This window comes from Ictidomys tridecemlineatus, chromosome 6, assembly GCF_052094955.1.
Source record: "Ictidomys tridecemlineatus isolate mIctTri1 chromosome 6, mIctTri1.hap1, whole genome shotgun sequence".
Taxonomy (NCBI): Eukaryota; Metazoa; Chordata; class Mammalia; order Rodentia; family Sciuridae; genus Ictidomys; species Ictidomys tridecemlineatus.
This window is the reverse complement of record NC_135482.1, coordinates 57592959-57612603: the sequence shown is the minus strand read 5'-3', so window position 1 is coordinate 57612603 and position 19645 is coordinate 57592959. Positions and strand designations below refer to the sequence as shown.

Here is a 19645-nt window from a genome sequence, read left to right as displayed (position 1 = left end):
TCCCCAGCCCAATACAAGATTTTAATACAAGAAGAGGACACAAGATTGGGAAAGGTCCAGATGAGAGACAAGTTGCTGGACTAGGATTTTAGCAGTCAAGATGATGAGAGAGGGTTGTTAGTATTATAATTTTTTTAGGCAGAACTACTAGCACTTACTAAGAAATTGAATATCAGCCATTAAGAAAAGCAATTCATTAAATAGAAAGCTAGATTTTTTTAGTCTGTGCAAGTTGGTGGTAACTGGTCACTTACTGTACTGGGGAAGGTTGGGAAAGGAGCAAGAATTATTTAGGACATGGGAAGTTTGAGATGCCTCTAAGTCATCTAACAGGGAATCCTCGGTTTTATGTACAAGAAGCAGCCAAGGCCAAAGATGTATATTGGAGAGTCACAGAAAGCAAAGAATGTGTTTCAGGAGAGAGAAGAGATCAAATGTGTCAAATATTGCTTCAAGAATGAGTAAAATGAACACTTAAAAATCCCCATCCCCACCTCAAAATTCTTTAGATTTAGCAACAAGGGGGTTGGTGGTGGTCTTGATAAGAGATGATTATGGAGCAGTAGGGACAAACAGGGAAAAAATGGGACATAAAAAGTGGAGACAGCAAGCATCAACTAGAGGGCAGTAGGGGTTAAGGCAAAGACTGGACTGGTTCGGGTAACACCCCAGCTCTACCCCCTAACGTCAGCATCCTCTGTCATCCACCTCACCCTTCCCAAGATAGCAGCCTTCGGAAGGCTTAACTCTGTGCCAGGACCTCAAAGATACATGTGCAGTGACAGGAGAGATGCAGAGAAAGGCAGAACTCCTAGGGAGCCAGTCAGGCAATATCCTCACTAGAACATTCTCTTTCTAAAAAGCAAACTAAGCAGGGGGAACAATGTGCCTAAGTCACACTTCACTGTTAGTAACTTCCAGAATCTGCCAAAAGCATCTATACTTAACAGGAAGCTGAGATTCCATATGTGGGAATGAACTCCCTAGGGAGGGTCTACACATGAGGGAGAGAAAGCCTCGTGCTTTCTGTGACCAAGGAGGCCCTTCATAAGTGGGGAGGCAAGGGTGCTCCAGGAAAGGAAACAAGGTATGAGAAAGGGAAGAAGGACATAGGCCGGCCATGAAGAATGAGCTCAAGGAGAGAAGGAAGAACACAGCTGGCACTGGAGACCCAGAAAGAATAATCTGGCCCCTGACACTACCTCAGCTCAGGGTTACCCAGGAAACCCCAGGAGTCAGGGCCTTCCAGGTCCCCAGGGGTCAGAGGCACTACACCAGCCAGAGAATAACTGTGGGCACCACAGAGGCTGAAACTTCCAGGGAGGGGAAGAACGGAACCTTGCCTGTGCCCAGCAGCTCTTTCCCTGGCTGGGTGGCCATATTCATCCCCTCACCTCCCTCCTGGTACCCAACACAATCCCCACACAGTGCTGTGCAGCCTTGGGCCTTCCCCTGACAAGGACAGATCCTGCCAGAGACAGTAAGGTAAGAGCAGTGGCTACATCGGGGCCCACTCAGCCTGAACACCTCTCTGTAGGTAAGGAGCCAGTACCTGTCCTTGGTAATAGAAGAGTCCAGAAGATGATTCCCAAATCTCTCCTATTTCATTTACAAAGGTGTGATTCAGATGCCACCAGCCTTGCTAGTCAGGGAGAAGGGCTGGAAAGGAGACAGGGAATGATGGACAATTATTCCTGCCAGGTAAAACTGAACATAAAGAGCAAGGCAAGCATGTATTCAGAGACTGTGCAAATCCTTAATGTGTGGGTGATATGCTGGGGCTGGAGGAGCGTGCTGTGTGGCAAGTGTGGTGATTGTGTGATTTATGTACTAGTAGTGTGTCAAAAAGGATGAGACAGTGGCTAGTGGGGGGGACAGGGGTCTGTGGGTTTGCCTGTGTTAGGTACAGGTGGTCACAACAGCCTCCCACACTGTCAATGGTCAGTGTCTCTCAGGTTCTTGTTAATAGTCCCAATTTCAGAGCCCACAGATAGAGCTGCCTGCATCCTCCATTGCTGCCCCACACTGTTTCCAATACACACACAAACACACACACACAACAACAACAACAACCATGCATAGCTCCCATTAATACTTAGGCCAAAAAAAAAAATCTGAATGAACAAAGGTGAAATGTCTGACCCAGACCTCCATGTTTCCATGAAGACTGCCTTTCCTGTTATTCCTACTCCATGAGGCTCCAGAACCCAGATTTTTTTCAAAAGAATCCTTGCTCCCTTACACCCAAAATACCAAGCTTAACCTCAAAGATCTGTTTTCTATTCTATTCGCCCTCTAAGATTCTCACCTCCTGCATTCAGGATCACAGAGCTGACCAGTCATGCAACCAGTCAGCCTGCCACACCTCTGTAATTAGCTACAGGTTATCTGTCACTCTATCCACATACCTATTAGCTGACCAGTTTATCCATCTGCCTGAGGCTTATTGGAAGCATAGGGGTTGTTTTTCTGCTTTAAAGAGAGTCACTGGGAAGTGAAAATGGGGAGTTGTTTTTTAATTTTGCAAGATGAAAAAGTTCTAGAGATATCTGGCATGACAAAATAAATATACTTAACATTATGGAACTCAACATTTGAAAACTGTTATGATGGTAAATTTTATGCTATGCATTTCCACCATAATTGAAAATATTTTTTTAAAAAGTTCATCCCCTGCCTGTGACCCAGTGAGCAGTTACCTTCTGTCCTCTGCTCCTCTGTGAGAGGCTATACAAAGAATAACCATGGCTTCAAGGCCAGTATCTCTACGAAGATTATTCCAACTGTGTCAAGACATGTGGAGATTAGAGAAGTTGAAAAGAGAAATGAACCATCAGAGTGGAAAAAGGAAAGTGGGAATCTGAGGAGCAGGGAGGGAAGAACAGAGGATGCCGGAGAAACTTGCCTCTCCACATTCACCGGCGACATTGTTCAGCAAAATTTAACCAGAGCACTAAGAGTGAAGCAAAAGTGAGATGAGTGTAGAGGGAGAGGCCTTGGTGAGGGCAGGCAGGAACAAGAAGGGTCTCAGCTTTACTCAGGAAAGGAAGACAGAGATGTCACTCTGTTAGAGGAATCTAAATGCATGTGTAATATGGCAAGACCCATAAAAATGTTCATACTCTTAGCCAAGAATTCCACCCCTGGAAATTTACCCTAAGGGAATATGTTAACAGAAGCAGATGGAGGTATGCACAAAGATATTGCTTGCATCGTTATGTACGATACCAGAAACAAATGGAACAGCTTAACTTGCGGGAGTATAAGAAAGTGTTTATTAAATGTTAGTGGGGGAATTCAGTGGATTTTTTTCAAGAACTCTTTCTTAAAGGATCATTCAGAATACTCTGTGGTCTCATGGCAATGTTTATAGCAAACGTCTTTCTGAAGACAAAATATTATCTACTACAAGCATGTAAAATGAGTTTTCAGTGGGGCAAAGACCTGAGAGCAATAAAGAAGAAAAAGATAATTTAACTAAGGGATAGAATCATGGATGGCTTTATTCCAAATAATTCTCAAGTACTTTTAATTGGAAAAAGTGACATTTTAAAAATACGAAAACAGCAGGATCTTATCTAGTGTTATCTAAGTGATGTGGACATCTGGTGGATTGTTGACCATCAGATAACCCTGGCCAAACTAATTAGATGCAAGTTCATCCCTCAAAAATGTAAGGTGAGGCTAAGGTTCTCACTGGACATACAGCACGTACAGATGGTGGTTAAAATCCCTCAGAGCTGTAGTTCCTTATCTGCAATGGCAAAAAAACAATTACGACTAGTGTTGTTAGGAAAGTCTGCTGAGGAAGTTGTCGTCATCATATATTTAGACTAGAAAGGACACAGTAAATCAGAAAGGAAAGCCTGGCTACTGAGAAGTGAAGAGAAGTATATCAGAAAGTGGCTGTGTCCCCATTTCTAAGCCCCATAAAGAAATGGACATCTAGGGGACATACGAGTAGGAGCTCAGGAGAGAAAGAGGTCAAACTTAAGACGTTCTCTTTCCTAAATTTCTAACTCATTCAAGGATGATCAGGGAAAATACACTTGACTAGTGTGTCCTCATTTACATCTCAATTCATAGAGCATCCCACATTTATAGGTTTTTATAATCTCTGGTACTGTCTTTGTTGACCATCCATCCTTGTCTACTGAACCGTTTTGAACAGATATCTTTCTGTGGCACAGGGTGTACTTTCCTGACCAGGGCATTGGACCATAGACACAAACCAATGGACTGAGTGAGACCAGCTCCTTAAAGCCAAGGCTCAGCACAGACCAGGGAGGTGGACAGGTCATCCAGGCCAGAGCAGGCAACAGATCACCCCTCCAGGGAGTCCAGGAGTCAGGTAATGCCTGCTGGTTGGAGGGCTCAAGGGATAGCTGCAGTCATGAGAGAACCCTGTACTGGCTGCAGGAGAGAGAAGGGGTGCAGAGAGAAGGTGACACGAAGCCAAGTCAAAAGGCAGGGCCACAAAGATGCCAGAGCTTCTGATGTCTTCACTCTGTATCCTGTAACTTTCATCCTGATCCTGTGACCTGAGAAAGTTGTCCACCTAATCCATATTGATCCGTTTTGCCTTCAGACCAAACAGAAAGGGGGAAAGTAGAGAACTGCAGCCAGAGAGCTGATCTGAGCAGCAGGACTCGACTCGCCCAGTCAGATGTGTATTTATCTCCCTGCTCCTCTTCTTCTCCTTCTTGGCAGGATCTTGCTAAGTTGCCTGGGCTGGCCTCGAACTTGCGATCCTCCTGCCTTAGCCTCCTGAGTCCTGGGATTACAGGCATGTGCTACCATGCCTGGCTTTCCTGAACAGTTACTCATTGAGTGCTGGGCTTTTGCTAATTGTTTTGTAAAAATTCCAATACAGAATTTTCATAGCAATCCTAGTAGAATATGCATCTTCTATGATTTGAATATGTTCCCAAAGTTCATGTGCTGGAAATTTAATCCCCAAGACATATGTTGAGAGTTGGGCCTTAAAGAGATGATTAGGACACGAGGTTCTGCTCTCATGAGTGGATTGATGTCATTATCACAGAAAGGGGTTTGTTATTGCAGGAGTGGGCTCATTTTCACAAGAGTGAATTAAAGGAAAGAGTGAAATATACATACAATAAAATAGCAACAAAGCATAAAAAAAAAGAAAAGTTTGCTGAGATTCTGCACAATTCCCAGCACCAGCAATCTCTAAGTGGGAGCTAGAGTAAATGGCAATAGGTTAAAAAATATATATGATGACAGGGCAGGTGAGGGTGGGGCAAAGGTTAGGTCCATGAGCCATGGGCAGAAAGCTTGAGACCCTCTTGTCTGAATATGAAGATGGATGAACAAACTCCGTGTATGTGGTGAATGTGGGTGATGCAAGCTCAGTAAATCTTGAGACTCAGGTCTTCTTCAGAAGTTTAGTTTCCTGTCTTAGTGTCTAACTTTAGGCAAATCATTTAATCTTTCTGTTCATCAGTTCCCCTGTCTTTATAACTGGAATCATTCATTCTCCTAATAAATGTTTAGGGAAGACTTGGCATGTTCTAAGTACCATGCTAGTCGTTCTGGTGATTAAACTAACCTCCAAGAAAAATTTAAAAAATAAAAATAAAAATAACCTCCAAGACAGTGGATGACTTAGGTAAGAGCACAGGCCCTGATGGTGCAGTAGCCCATGCCCATAATTCTAGTCACTCAAGAGGCTAAGACAGAAGGATCACAAGTTCAAGGCCAGCCTCAGCAATTTAGCAAAACTCTTTCTCAAAATTAAAAGGAGCTGGAGGCACAGCTCAGTGGTCACACCCCAGGGTTCAACCTCCAGTATCACAAAAAAAAAAAAAAAAAAAAAAGTCCCTGAAGTTAGACAGACCCAGATTTGAGCCCAAACTCTTTCTAAAATATTTGACCTAGAGAAAGTTACTCACACTATCTGGGCTTCCATTTCCTCATCTGCAAAATGGAGAAAATAAAAGTCTCTATGCCACAGTATGATTGTGAAGATCCAATGATATAATGAATGTTCAGCTCTTAGCATAGTAGAAACATTAGCAACTGCTAAAACAGACAAACCCCCTCCCCACATCCCTATCTTGTCCTGCAGGATCTTATAGTAGAAACTTTACATGAGGAAGTGCTGGGACCAAGGCACAAGCAATGTCTCAAGAGAGTATGGATAAAGACACCTTCTTCAAATACTTTAAGGACTGGCTGGTATAAGAGGGGTTAGAAATTCTGTGAACTACTAAACATTTAGCCAAGACCAGTATAATAAATACTTTCCCAACAAACAGAAGAGGCCAAAGCTAGAAGAGGCCACTTCGGTAGGTAGTGAATTCCCCCATTACTGAGCTGTTCACACAGACACCGCACAGCACCTTTCTCAATACTGGAGATAAGATCAAAGCATTGTCACGTAGACATAAATGACCCTAGAGGTCAACCCTGAAATGCCATAGACAATTATTTCTGAGCATGAAGATGACTGAAAGCTGCCTTGGAAGGTGGAACTTGAGCTTCAGCCTGAAGAAGGAGTGAGATTTAAATAGAATGAGTAGAAACTCTGCAGGGAACACTGGTAATGAAGGAACTCTAAAGAGCACAGAATGTGCTGGGACAGCTGGGACAGCTGATCACAGGGGCCTAGACAAGAGGAGAGCCAAGGAATCAGGGCAAGTGCCAAAATCCCAAAGCTTGACGCCACTGGGCGGTGTGATCACAAATAGTCATATCACCACACACCATTCTAAAGCCTCAGCTCTCAGGTGACTGCCCACTAGACACCAGCTTAGGACAGCCCCTGGTGTGACCTGCTTTGCTTTGGGCTGTAGTTTCAGTCTGGAGGGTACAAAGTGCTGAGAGCACAGCATCTACTTCATCCCTCGTTCTGGAAAAAGATCCAAAATACAGACAGATATGGGGTCTCTCCAACTGGGAGTGAGTCTCCAAAGGAAAAAAAAAAACAGAGCATGCAAAATTGTGGGATGTGCATAGAATTTGTAATCAAGAGGCCTGGATTCAAGTCCTAGTCCCATTACTCTCTCAATGTTTCTCTGAGATCCATGGTTCATCCAAAAAGGGAACACACAGTCACTTGATTTTGAGAGGGAATGTATGAAAAGTGCTTTACTGAATGTCAGAAATGTTGTTGTTTCTAAATAACTTCTCTTTCCTGGCTGGACCATAGCTTCTGGCCTGGAGCGATGACCGAGGAAAACCATACTGCACTGCCTGAATTCCTTCTTCTGGGGTTCTCCGACCTCAGGGCCCTGCAGGGCCCCCTGTTCTGTGTGGTGCTTCTGGTCTACCTGGTCACCTTGCTGGGTAACTCCCTGATCATCCTGCTCACACAGGCGAGCCCCGCGCTGCACTCCCCCATGTACTTCTTCCTCCGCCACCTCTCCATGGTGGAGGTCCTCTACACCACCAACATCGTGCCCAGGACCTTGGCTGATCTGGCCTCCCCAGAGCCTCGGGCCATTTCCTTCCAAGCTTGCGCAGCCCAGATGTATGTCTTCATTGTCCTGGGCATCTCAGAGTGCTGCCTGCTCACGGCAATGGCCTATGACCGATATGCAGCCATCTGCAGACCCCTGCACTACTCCACCCTCATGAGCCCGCCGTCCTGCAGGGCCATGGTGGGCACCTCCTGGGTCATGGGCATCATCACAGCCACCACTCATTCCTCCCTCATCTTCACTCTGCCTTTCCCCAGCCACCCAACTGTCCCGCACTTCCTCTGTGACATCCTGCCGGTACTGAGGCTGGCAAGTGCTGGGAAGCACAAGAGCGAAATCTCTGTGATGACCGCCACTGTGGTCTTCATCATGGTCCCCTTTTCTCTGATTGTCACCTCTTATGTCCGCATCCTGAGTGCCATCCTGGCAATGACTTCTCCCCAGAGTCGTCGCAAGGTCTTCTCTACCTGCTCCTCCCATCTGCTCGTGGTCTCACTCTTCTTTGGAACAGCCAGCATCACCTACATCCGGCCCCAGGCAGGTTCCTCTGTCACCACAGACCGTGTCCTCAGCCTCTTCTACACAGTCATCACACCCATGCTCAACCCCATCATCTACACCCTTCGGAACAAGGAGGTGACAGGGGCTCTACGACACATGGTGAAGAGGCAGGCCACCTAAACCTGAAGGGATTAGGGGACTTCTTCTCATTCACTGTCTACTCCTGCCCCAGCTTTCAAGTGCTGGACTAAACCCCAGCCTAACAGACGCCATGCAGCACCTCAAAGAAATAAGACCTCCTGACAGGAAATGCTGGAATTAAAACAGATAAATCTATGTCTTACCTTCTGTTCTAGACTCGAGATTCACAGTCAGAACATGGGTTATTAGGACAAAGGAGAGTGGAAAAGATTGCCAACTTTGAGAAAGAACACTTAGCATCCTCTAGGTTGCTCAGGTGATTGCCATGGCTATAGAAGTAGCGAGAGGTCTGCATCAGTCATGGAGGCAGACGTCTATGAACCTGACACCCAATTAAGTGGCCCACCCGAGCCTGTGGAATCTTCCTGGCCTTCCATTGCATTTTCTTCCATGTGTGTCTGAGTCTACTCACAGTACGTTTGCTCTACTCTCAGCCTTCGGGAGTAATAGCTGAGAGTTCTGGTCATAAGACTCACTCATTCCCAAGATACCAGGGAAAGCGGTAGAGTTCATCAAGGACTGGGGTTAGGCCTCAGGAAAAACTTTTTGCCAGAAGATCCTCTGCCCCATCTCCAAGAAACACACTGGAATCTCGGGCTCTGGGTACTTTTTTTTTTTAAGAGAGAGAGAGAGAGAGAGAGAGAGAGAGAGAGAGAATTTTTTAATATTTATTTTTTAGTTTCCGGCGGACACAACATCTTTGTATGTGGTGCTGAGGATCGAACCCGGGCCGCACACACGCCAGGCAAGCGCGCTACCGCTTGAGCCACATCCCCAGCCCTCTGGGTACTTTTTAGGAGACAGCTGGTCAAGGATTCCAGAAGATCCACTGGCCTGGGGGGCAAGATACAAAACCAAAGCCAACCAGGGATCCAGAAACAGGACTTGTGAAGTGAAGCACTCTTCAGCCTTCAAGGTGGCTGATGCCACCTCCTCCATATCTTCCCCAGGGCCTTGACAGAGGTTTCCACCACTCCACTTCTCTGGGTGTCCTCCCTGATGAAAACGCAGCTTAAGACTAACATGACAGGACAGACTATTCCAGATAATGCCTTCCTGGCCCATCAGCCTCTTACACACCATTACCTGTTGGAATAGCCTTCAGTTGCAACTGAAATTTGCTACTTCATAATTGTGAGAGAAACATCAAGCATTTATAGTTTCCTCACAGTGTGGTTACATTAGGCAAAAGATAATTGGCTTATACATATTATCTTGTTTATGTATGATTGACAGGCACCCCCCACTCATCCCTATAACAGTGTGTGTGTCCCCTTCTCTTACTGTGCCCTTGGGTGTGACCTACCCAGGTGTCAGTCAACCTGCTGACAGTAGACATCATCAAAATAGACTCAGCCCCCTGAAACCTGACCCCTTCCCTCATTTGAATAGCTTCTCCTCAATAAAAGGGGTCAGCGTGTATGTGTGTGTGTGTGTGTGTGTGTGTGTGTGTGTGTGTGTGTGCGTGTGCGGGCTCTCTCTCTTCCTGCGGATCCTTAAGGTCAGAGGAGCCATCAAAACGACCCCAAAGAAAAAGATATTTGTGTCTCTTGTGTGGTTATTTTGCGCAGCCCAATTAACCCAGTTCAACTGGAGTAACCCCTGAGCCTTTTAGTCTCGAGAACAGAAACCTGGCAATTACCATCTCCACGTCCTCCACACAAGAACCTTCAGAAGCTCCAGCTCTCTGTGAGGAGCCACAACCCTCCAACATTTCATCAACAACAGGAGCTACAGAGGAAGTGTAGGAACCCCGTCTTCCCTCCCACCAACCCTCTCATCTTTAAGCCCTCAAGCCCTCAAGACTTGCTCTTGTGCTGAGTGATTCAACTGTGGAAAACAGTGCATCCCGCTGTAGCCCACCTCTGCCTCCTCTTCTAAGTTCATTTCCAATAAAACTCCCCACTTAGGCAGACTTCTTGTCTCTCCATGCCTTTTCTGTTCTGCCAGAAATCCCCCACACACATCTTACTCAACGTGTCCTGGCAAACGGCTATTCACCCTTCAAGATGAAACGCAAGGAATTCCTTCTTGAAATTTGATATCCAAAACACGTTTCTCCCCCCTTGATGCCACTACCAATCCATTTTTGCAATGAATTTTAACATTTCTCCAACTGCTTCTTTGGTTTTGTTTTAACCATGTAGCAAAATGCAGACTTTTTTACTTACATAATTTTTTAAATACTGCATTGTCATGGAAGGATACTAACATTTACCCTCAAAAAAAAATCTTCAGTAAAACTTGTACTATCCTTGTGGATTTTGTTAAAATAATATCAAGTTAACAGACCTGTAAAAGAAACTGACTTGTCTTCTTGAAAAAGACTTATTTACCAACTATTATTTTGAGGGAAATTTGAAGATGGTGGTCTAGAAACCACCAGTATTTCTGGGTAAGGTTGAAGACCCATTTGTTTATTATCATTCAAATTTTGCACTATTACTTTGGCAAATTGTCCTTGGATGGCAGTGGTGCCCAGCAATTACTGATTTCTGAGGTCCTTGTAAGGTTGGCACTTATAAGCACACAGTCCTCTTTTGTGATCAAGTCCTCAGGCAGGAGGGCATCTAGTGACTGATTAAGGCAGACTTCAGTCATTTGGTTCACAATGCCTTCCCTTTTGCTCTGGATCCATTGTTGGGCTACACCAGGCTGTAGACACTCTAAATATCCCTCAGCTAAGAATGGATTTATTATTTGTTGAAGAGAAGGGGCTGGTCTTGTAATCACAGAATATAACCCTTTGAGATGCAAAAACAGTACTACCCCAACTGTGATTTATAGGACAGTGATGCAGCTTTATAGAAGAATAGTCAGGAGTTTTTCCAGATTTAAAAAAAAAATCTTTTTTCTTGAGAAATTGACAGGGACCTTGGAGTTCCAGGAGAACCACTGCTTTAATGGAGCTGAGAGGATCCACATGATTCCCCCTGTGGACCATGATTTACAGATACATTCAGAGACAACTCCATCTCCTTGTCATGTAAGTGAATAGCACTCAAAGCACTCTGTAACTTTGTTAATTTGTTAGAAAATTTATCTCCATAATGTTCTCCATGAATGAACTGGCCTAAATTCTATTAACATTTTAGGAAAGAAGGTATTTCTTCTGGATTTTGTGCCCATTCCCTTTCTATTAGAGAGATCATGATAACTGTCAAATGCAAACTTTCTTCATCAGCATCAGGTGGATGTCCCTGAGACTTACTACATAATCTGCAAAGGAGTGGTGACTTCTTCAAAAGGCTGATTTCTGGCTAACACTTCTCATAGGATAACTGCAGAATCATATGTATCATGCTTGACACTGGCCCTTGATTTTTTTGTTCAGGTTTGTGCTTTTCAGGTGGCATAATTGTTTCTCCAAATTTTCCTCTGGGGGAATTTGCTACTTCATAATTGTGAGAAAAACATCATATGCCATTTTGATAAAACTGCAATCTTAATATGAAATTCATTATCCAACAAGATATATTGAGTCTTCAAGTCATGATAAAGTGGAGAATTCATATTGCTCTAACTTACAGTAAGTGCAACTTCATGTAGGATATGACATCTTAACAGCCTCACAACATCAGGATGTTCAGTTTTCCTATGTAGGAGTTCATTTAATGATCTATTTGGCATGTAACTATTTTCCAAAATTCTGGCTTATTGCAAATTCCCCTAATTGGAAGAACATAACTAAATCTAGATTTGTGCAAAATACCAGCTTCTCTTAAGACTTTTCTTTCATTGTGGAGCAGCAAGGTGTGGCTGAGCGGGAGCTTCACAGCCACGTGGATGTGCCAGTCTGCACAGTTGACCAAGGATACCCTGCTGGAGGTACAGACACTTTTAAGGTTGCACAGGTTGCAGAGCTTAGGGTAGGGAATGGTGTGCAGGGTGCTGCAGATGACCTCTTTGTTTGTGGTGGCAGGCAGCCCTGGGGCTCAGGTGGCCCACCCATCCTGGGTGTGCACACCACTCCCATGGCTAGTAATGCCCTGATCCCTCTCTGCCCAAGTGGGCCAAGAGGCCTTTCCTGTGGAACTCTAGGTCAAAAGGCCACCCATTTCCTGCTGCTTTCCCAGGCAAATGGACTCTTCTTTTCATCTCGATCTACTTGTAAACTGTTAGCAACCTGAACACAGGAAAAGACTCAGTCCCCACCACTCCCTATAACACTCAATGGATGCTGATTTATTTAATGAATCATTGAAGTATGATAATAGAATCATTTCATAAACTCTGAAGTACCGTGCAAAACTCAAACTATTAAACCCCATACTCTAACTGATTCCTGCTGAGGTTCAAAACTGCCAGCCCAACCTGAGGCCTCCTAAATTATTGATTCTACTATTATGAGATGTCTGGGAAATTGAGGCAGCCTGAAGACACTCTTTCAAAAACTAATTCTTTTTTTTTTTTTTTTTTTTGTACCGGGGATTGGACTCAGGGGCACTCGACCACCAAGCCACATCCCCAGCCCTATTTTGTATTTATTTAGAGACAGGGTCTCACTGAGTTGCTTAGTGCCTCACAATTGCTGAAGCTAGCTTTGAACTCTCAATTCTCCTGTCTCAGCCTCCCAAACTGTTCGGATTATAGGCATGCACCAACGCACCTGGAAAAACCCAATTCTTGTGGTCAATTCAAAAAGATTTCAGACACATCACTTAAAGTAACAGATGATGAGTTTATTAGAAGAGATGGGAAAGGGGAAAGAGGGACACTTTCAAGAGAGAGAGTGGATTCTCTCAGAGAGGAGAGGGACAGTGTGCCTCTCTTGCACTCCAGCTTTATTGGAGGTTCCTGAGAAGTTTCCAGAGAGTTCTACTTTTGACTGACAGCATTATGATATCAGATTTTAAGTCCCCACTGCCATGATAACTCTAGGTCACTTTGGTCCATGTTGACTGATTCTAATTTGAATTCTTAAACATAAATTCCTATAGCTTTTATGGTTAGGGGTAATTATCCTTATCTCCCTGAATTCCAGAATCTCATCTGTGAAAAAGGTCACAAAAGTCTCATCCTTTAGAGAAATTTGGATTCCTGCTATTGACATTATTTCAGGCCTGCATTTCTCCTACAGATAACAGTTTGCTAAGGAATGTGATATATCCTGTCAACTTAACCTAGGCAGGAATGCAGGTAAATTGCTTCTTGGAAAAAAAAAAAAAGAGGATGTAGGGGTGAGCACAGTACCCATGGTTTAGAATTTTTTCCTTAACCTCATGTTCCTATCACTCGCATCTGTCTGTTCCCTATCACTACTCCCTCTTGAAATATTCTACATGGATCTTTGTCCCTGCCCTCCCCACCCTTGATTTTTGAAATCATTCATAACTGGTGACAGCATGTCTGACAGAGCAAGAGGATCTCCCTGGCTTCTCTGGGCCATCAGCTTGCTCCCATATACCTTCCCCACCAAAACTCCAGACTGGATTAGACCCTGAGGAGCAGCATGCAGTCTCTCTAGGACAGCAGCAAAGAAGGCTTCAATGCCAAATCCTGACCTGGAAATATCATCTGAGTCCTGGAAGCAGCACCAACAGTTTCCTCAACTGACCAGCTGCATTCGTCGTGGAAGCTTAGCCTCTGGCATGGCCTCCAGCTCTCCCCACAGCTCTTTGAACTACTCTATATTTTGTTAATAAGTAATTTTTCTGCTTCATTATACAGCCAGTCAAGGAGATTGACTGATATAACAAGTTTGGAGGCTAGAAGCATTAGAAGAAACTTTGGTGTCCTAGGATGGCTTGGGCCCTGTTCAGAGAGACCAGCTAAAGGGAACTGGGGGTGGGCAGAGAACATCCTCAGACAAACAGACACAGGTTCAAGGAACCTGATCTGGAACTGATCTGGAGTATCAGTAAGACACCCCTGATATTCAGAGAATAACTGAAGTCCCTGTGCTCATAGGACTCATAATCTAACGCAGGTTGGGATGAAAGAGTGGAGTGGAGAGAAAACAAACAGAAATATGATGAGACCAAAGATGTGTAAGTGTATATTGGAAGTTTAATGATTAATAACCGTGTGGGGTGTTCCTGGAAGGCTTTCTAGATGAAGTAGTTCAATTCAGCACTTACACCACATCAAGGCATATATAAAAAGTGCTCGTATTTGAATGGTGCATCAGGGTAAACTAAAGGGGATTTGGAAGTATCTTGATAGGGCTTGCTGCAAAAAATAAATTTATCATACTCTTACTAATAATTATAGGGAAATAAAATGTACAATAGCAGAAAAATCTTTTAATACTGGTTCTATATAAAACTTCTTAAATACTTCTTTCTTCTGTGCGTATAATTTTACATTAGATTTTGCATTTTAAAAATGGCTGAACATTTTCTGATCCAGATCCTTAGCACTGGGCCGGGATTGGGGCTCAGTGGTAGAGCACTTGCCTAGCATGTGTGAAGCACTGGGTTTGATACTTAACACCACATATAAATAAATAAATAAATAAATATTCACCAAAAAAAAATCCTTAGCACTGATGTGTGTGTGTGTGTGTGTGTGTGTGTGTGTGTGTGTGTGTGTGTGTGCTGGGGATTGAACCCAGGAGAACTTTACCACTGAGTCACATCCCCAGCTCTTTTTATTTTTTGTAGTGAGACAGAGTGTTGCTAAGTGGCTTAGGGTCTTGCTAAGTTGCTGAGGCTAGCTTTGAACTCGAAATCCTCCTGCCTCAGCCTCCCTCATTTTTGCTAGGATAACAGGCATATACCACCAAGCCCAGAAGTACCAATTTTTTAAATGAATAATGGTCACCATCAAAGAAAACTGCTCACAGAATGGGCAATAAAAAATATAAAACCTTTTCAAGCTCATTTTAGTATTTTTCAATAGTGAAAATATGTGTAAATGGTCCACTAACTTTTCTTTTTCTTTCATCAAAAAAAGAACAAATTTAAAATTCTTGTATTAACAAAAAGGATTTTACAACCAATAACACTTTTCCAAAGTCAAGTATTTCAAAATATAGTACTTCAGAGCTGTAAATATGCAGAATGTACATGCATTCAAAGTAGTCACCATGTGGCTAGTTTAGATATTCTGATATGACACATCAGCAGATACCAGAAAGAAGTTTCCTATGTACATGGGATCAGAAGTTCCAGATTACTATGGAGAGGTGAGCCCTCAGGAGATCTTAGCAGCTCCCCACCCTCCAACCCCTGAGGGCCACACCTTTACCTTGCTCTGTGTTCCTTAGGAACATGAAATAGCTCCATGGGCCTGTCCACTATGGAGTGGACAGCAGAGGGCACTGAGGCTGGCTGCTGGAGTGGATAGGGACATGATAGAGTACCCAGGCTGCAGCTGCCCTCAACCCACTGAGGCAAAGCAGTAGGCATTGCCCCCGGACTCAGTGTGCATGACCAAACTTCACTCCTTTGCAGCTTCCTCCTGAGGAGCTCCAAGAAAGGCCATTTATGGCCTTGGGACTCTGTTCATTCTAAGACTCCACACATGCAGAAACTAGATTGAAGATCACTGTCTTACAGAGCACGTCCAATCCATGTGGCCCACCTGCATGCCATTCTACACTCTTCTAGGGGCTCAAGTTAAATATATTCATTCAGAAAATGTCATGCCAATCTAGGTGCCAAGAATTTGATTGCAAAGAAAAATAAACAAGTGGGGAAGAAAGGCCAATTAACAAGTGACTCCAATTTTACATTTTTTTATGAAGTTTGTTCAAACGATAGCAGCAAGACAGGGTATCAAGGACCACAAAGGAGAGACCCCTAAAGCCAGGCCAAAGGGACAGAGGAGGCTTCAAGAAGGAGAAGCCAAATAATGAAAATTTTTCCAGAAGAAGAAGCAGGTGTTAAAAGGTAAACCTAGCACATTAAAACTTTCAAGAGTTTATCATCAATTCGTGAATCAGGAAGCCTCAGGCTGCAAGCAGCATAGCCCTTCTCTGGAGGGAGTGAGAGAAAACTTACAAAGTGTTCACGGAATCAAGACAAAAGAAAAAACATCTACTAAGACAGTTTCTGACGATAAAGTCTCTAGTTTTGTTTGACTATTTTCATTAGGCTTTGGTTTACTTACCTAGGAACTTAAAGTGCTACAGACACCTCAGTCTAACGGCCTCCGAATTTTTTTTTCTTTTTTGGTGGTCCTGGGAATCAAACCCAGGGGTGCTTTAGTTATTGAGCAACATCTTCAGCCCTTTTTATTTTTGTTTTTGAGACAAGGTCTTGCTCATTTGTGAAAGTTGGACTCAAACTTGCAATCTTCCTTCCTCTTCCTTCCAAGTTTCTAAGATTACAAGCATGTACCACTGTGCCCAGTCCAATTAATTTTTTTAATAAAGGGGAATGGAATGTGTCAAGGTGAGCCAGAGCAAGTCATTCATTACAACAAAGTACAGTAAGCAAGGGGAAAATGGCAAGAGAGGAGGAAGGAATAAGTAGCAACCCAAACTGTTGGACTTTGAAAGCATCTGTTAACCATGTGTATGATTTCCATCACAAAACCATGTATGTTTGTCATTTTCCATGACAAGATATTTGAGGCTGGGAAGCTTAGGAATACAAAATGTTTCGGAGGCTGAAAGTCCAAGATCACGTGGCCCCACCAATTTGGCCTCTGGCAAGGGTCCCCTTAGCGATATACATCATGGCAGATGACATGGCAGGAGCACATGTGAGAGAAATCATATGGTGAGATATGAAGCCAGAGAGCAGGGCGGGGCCAGTCTTGCTCTTTATGATGACTCTTTCAGAAGAACGAACTCAAGGTCCCATGAGTTAGTCCTTTCAAGAATAGCACTCCCAGTGACCTAACAACTTTACACTGGGCCCCATCTCCCAACATCACCAAACTGAGGACCATGCTCCCAACACGTGAGTCTTTGGTAGAACACTCAAACCATATCACCTCTCATGTCTTCCTTTTGGGGTCTCGACCAATAAGTGGAGTTAAGTGGGGAGCAAAATATCAATCAGCTTTGTTACTAGTAAAACTGAATTGGAGCTTGGAGCTTGGAGCTTGGACCTAAAGTCAAAATGAGCTTCGATTATTGTTTAGATAGGAGGTATCCTCCCAAAAGCCCATATGTGAGATAATGCAAGAAGGTTTAGAGGTGAAATGGTTTATCAGAGCCTTAAATCAATCCCTGAAAGAGATTAACAGAGTGGTAACTGAAAGCAGGTAGGGTGTGGCTGGAAGGGGTGGGTCTTGGAGGTGTGCCTTTGGGGTTTATATTTTGTGTAGTGACAGAGTCTCTCTCTCTCTCTCTCTGCTTCCTGCTGTCATGTCCAGCCACTTTCCTCCACCATACCCTTCCGCCGTGATGTCCTACCTTATCTCCTACCCTGAGTAATGGAGTCAGCCATCTATGGACTCAGACCTCTGAAACTATGAGCATCCAAATAAACTTTTCTTCCTCTAATTGTTCTTGTCAGGTCTTTTGGGCCCAGTGGTGAAAAACCTGACTAAAACAGCTTTCTATTCCCTACATTTACCATCACTCCCTAATTTCAGGAAGAGGATCTTTACAAATTACAGGTCACTGCAGCAGAGGTGCAACATTTGAAGGAGAAAAAAAATATGTGCATCCAAAAGCCAGCCAGCCTTAGTGGGGAAAGCCAAAGAGGAAAAAAAAATGCGCTGGATAATATCATCAATCAGTAAAGTCACTCCCCTATCCATGAAGAAGCAATGAAGGGACAGAGACGAAGGCCAGAGCATTTTTATCCTCATTTTCCTTTGGGGGTGGAATAAAACAACCCTCACCTTGTACAAAACATGAGGATCAGGTTAATTAGATGTGTCCCACCTACTGCACCCATACAGATCACGAAGGATGCTGTGGTTCACTTGGAAACCTGGGGGCTCATCCTGAGTGACAAGATCAGATCTGAGTTTCTAAAAGATCATTCTAGCTGTGGAATGGAGAATAGATAACAGAGGCTGGAAACGAAGCACAGAGGCCTTGACAACTTTCCTAGGCCAACACAGCAGGGAAGTAACAGGTTTGTTTCCAACTCTAGAACTCACTTGAACCCTCTACTGTATGAATTCTCCTTCTGATAATGTGAGTTAGACAAATTAGAAAGATGAGGGTAGAAAGGAGCAAAGGAGAATGAACAGAAGGACAGGAGGAAGAAAAGAAGACTAGTAACAGAGAGAAAGGAGGAGGATGACCTCACCTGCCAGGGAGCCACTTGCCCTCACCTCGACTGGGTATGCAAATATTGCGCCTACCGAGAGGCTTCCAGCAGGACTGGTCTCTCTCCTAGCAGGACACAAGTGCGCCTTTTCTTGTCCTGCCTCAGGGTTGCAGCCACTTAGTTAGCAAGTTTATTGATCATCTCACCATCCCATAGGACAGCACCCTGGTCCATTATATGGATGAGACTACACTGATAACATCTGGAAAGAAGAAAATGGCAGGCACTCTGGAAATACATTAATACCAGAGGAGATAAATCCCATAAAATTAAAAGGCCTGCCACCTCACTCGTTTTCCAGGGATGTCTAGATGAATCTAGATATCTCCTCAAATGTTAAGTGCAGTTGCCTTACCTTTTTCTCCTGATAGTAAGAAAAAGATCACCTGTGATTCTCTGAATTTTGGGAGTGACATTTGGACCTGCTATTTCAACCTACCTATCAGATGTCTTTTTTTTTTTTTTTTTTTTTTTTAGTACCAGGGGTTGAATCCAAGGGTACTCTACCAACTGAATAACATCATTAGCCCGTTTTATTTTTTACTTAAAGACAGGGGTCTCATTAAGTTGCCCAGGCAGGCCTCAAACTTACAATACTCCTGCCTCAGCTTCCTGAGTCACTGGAATTACAGGTGTATGACACTGGGCTGAGCTCATTTATGTCTTAAAAGACAGAGCAATAAAAGGTTCTATAACTGGTCCAGTTCTGCCACCGGGGCTTCTCAACTACCCAGAAGACTGTAAGAGATTGTTATAGTTTAGATAAATGTTCCCCAAAAGACCACATGTTGAAGCCTTGGTCCCCAGTGTACCATTTTAGGAGGTCCAGCCTCTGGGAAGTAATTGAATCATGAGGACTTTAACCTCATCAATAAATTAATCTATTGATGTATTTATTGCTTAAATGGCTATTGGAAGGTGATAAGAACTTTAGAAGATGAGGCCTAGTTGCAGGAAGTTGGTCACTGGAAGCATGATCCTTGAAGGATATATCTTGTCCGCTGACCTTTCCTTCCTCCTCCCACTCCTGTCCTCCACCCCAAACTCCTGTCTCCTTCCTAGCCACCACAAGTTGAGTAGCTTTGCTCTACCACCTGCTCTCTGCCTGGATCTTCTGCCTTACTACAAGCCCAGAAACAAGAGTCACATGATCATAGACTGAAACCTCTGAAACTGAGCCAAATAAATCTTTTCTTCCTTGAGTTGATTTTCTCAGGAATTTTGTCACAACAATGGAAAACTAACTAACATGGTGTCAGTGGTACTGAAGGCTATGGTAAATCTAAAAAGTCTATCAAGGGCTTGGGATTCAAACTT

The 19645-nt window shown here is 43.8% G+C and overlaps 1 protein-coding gene and 1 pseudogene across 1 annotated transcript; one reads left to right on the top strand and one right to left on the bottom strand.

Moving 5' to 3' along the window:
* Nucleotides 1–7190: 7190 nt before the first annotated feature.
* Nucleotides 7191–8126, top strand: LOC101956490 (olfactory receptor 10P1). The gene has a single exon (XM_005335711.2). It carries the CDS (start codon nt 7191–7193, stop codon nt 8124–8126), a length of 936 nt encoding a protein of 311 aa, XP_005335768.2.
* A 2353-nt stretch (nt 8127–10479) lies between these two features.
* Nucleotides 10480–11941, bottom strand: LOC101956788 (receptor-interacting serine/threonine-protein kinase 2 pseudogene; annotated as a pseudogene).
* Nucleotides 11942–19645: the final 7704 nt, after the last annotated feature.

What these genes read in the sequence shown, in the direction of transcription:
- LOC101956490 (XM_005335711.2), top strand. Translation starts at nt 7,191, where the DNA reads ATGACCGAGGAAAACCATACTGCACTGCCTGAATTCCTTCTTCTGGGG.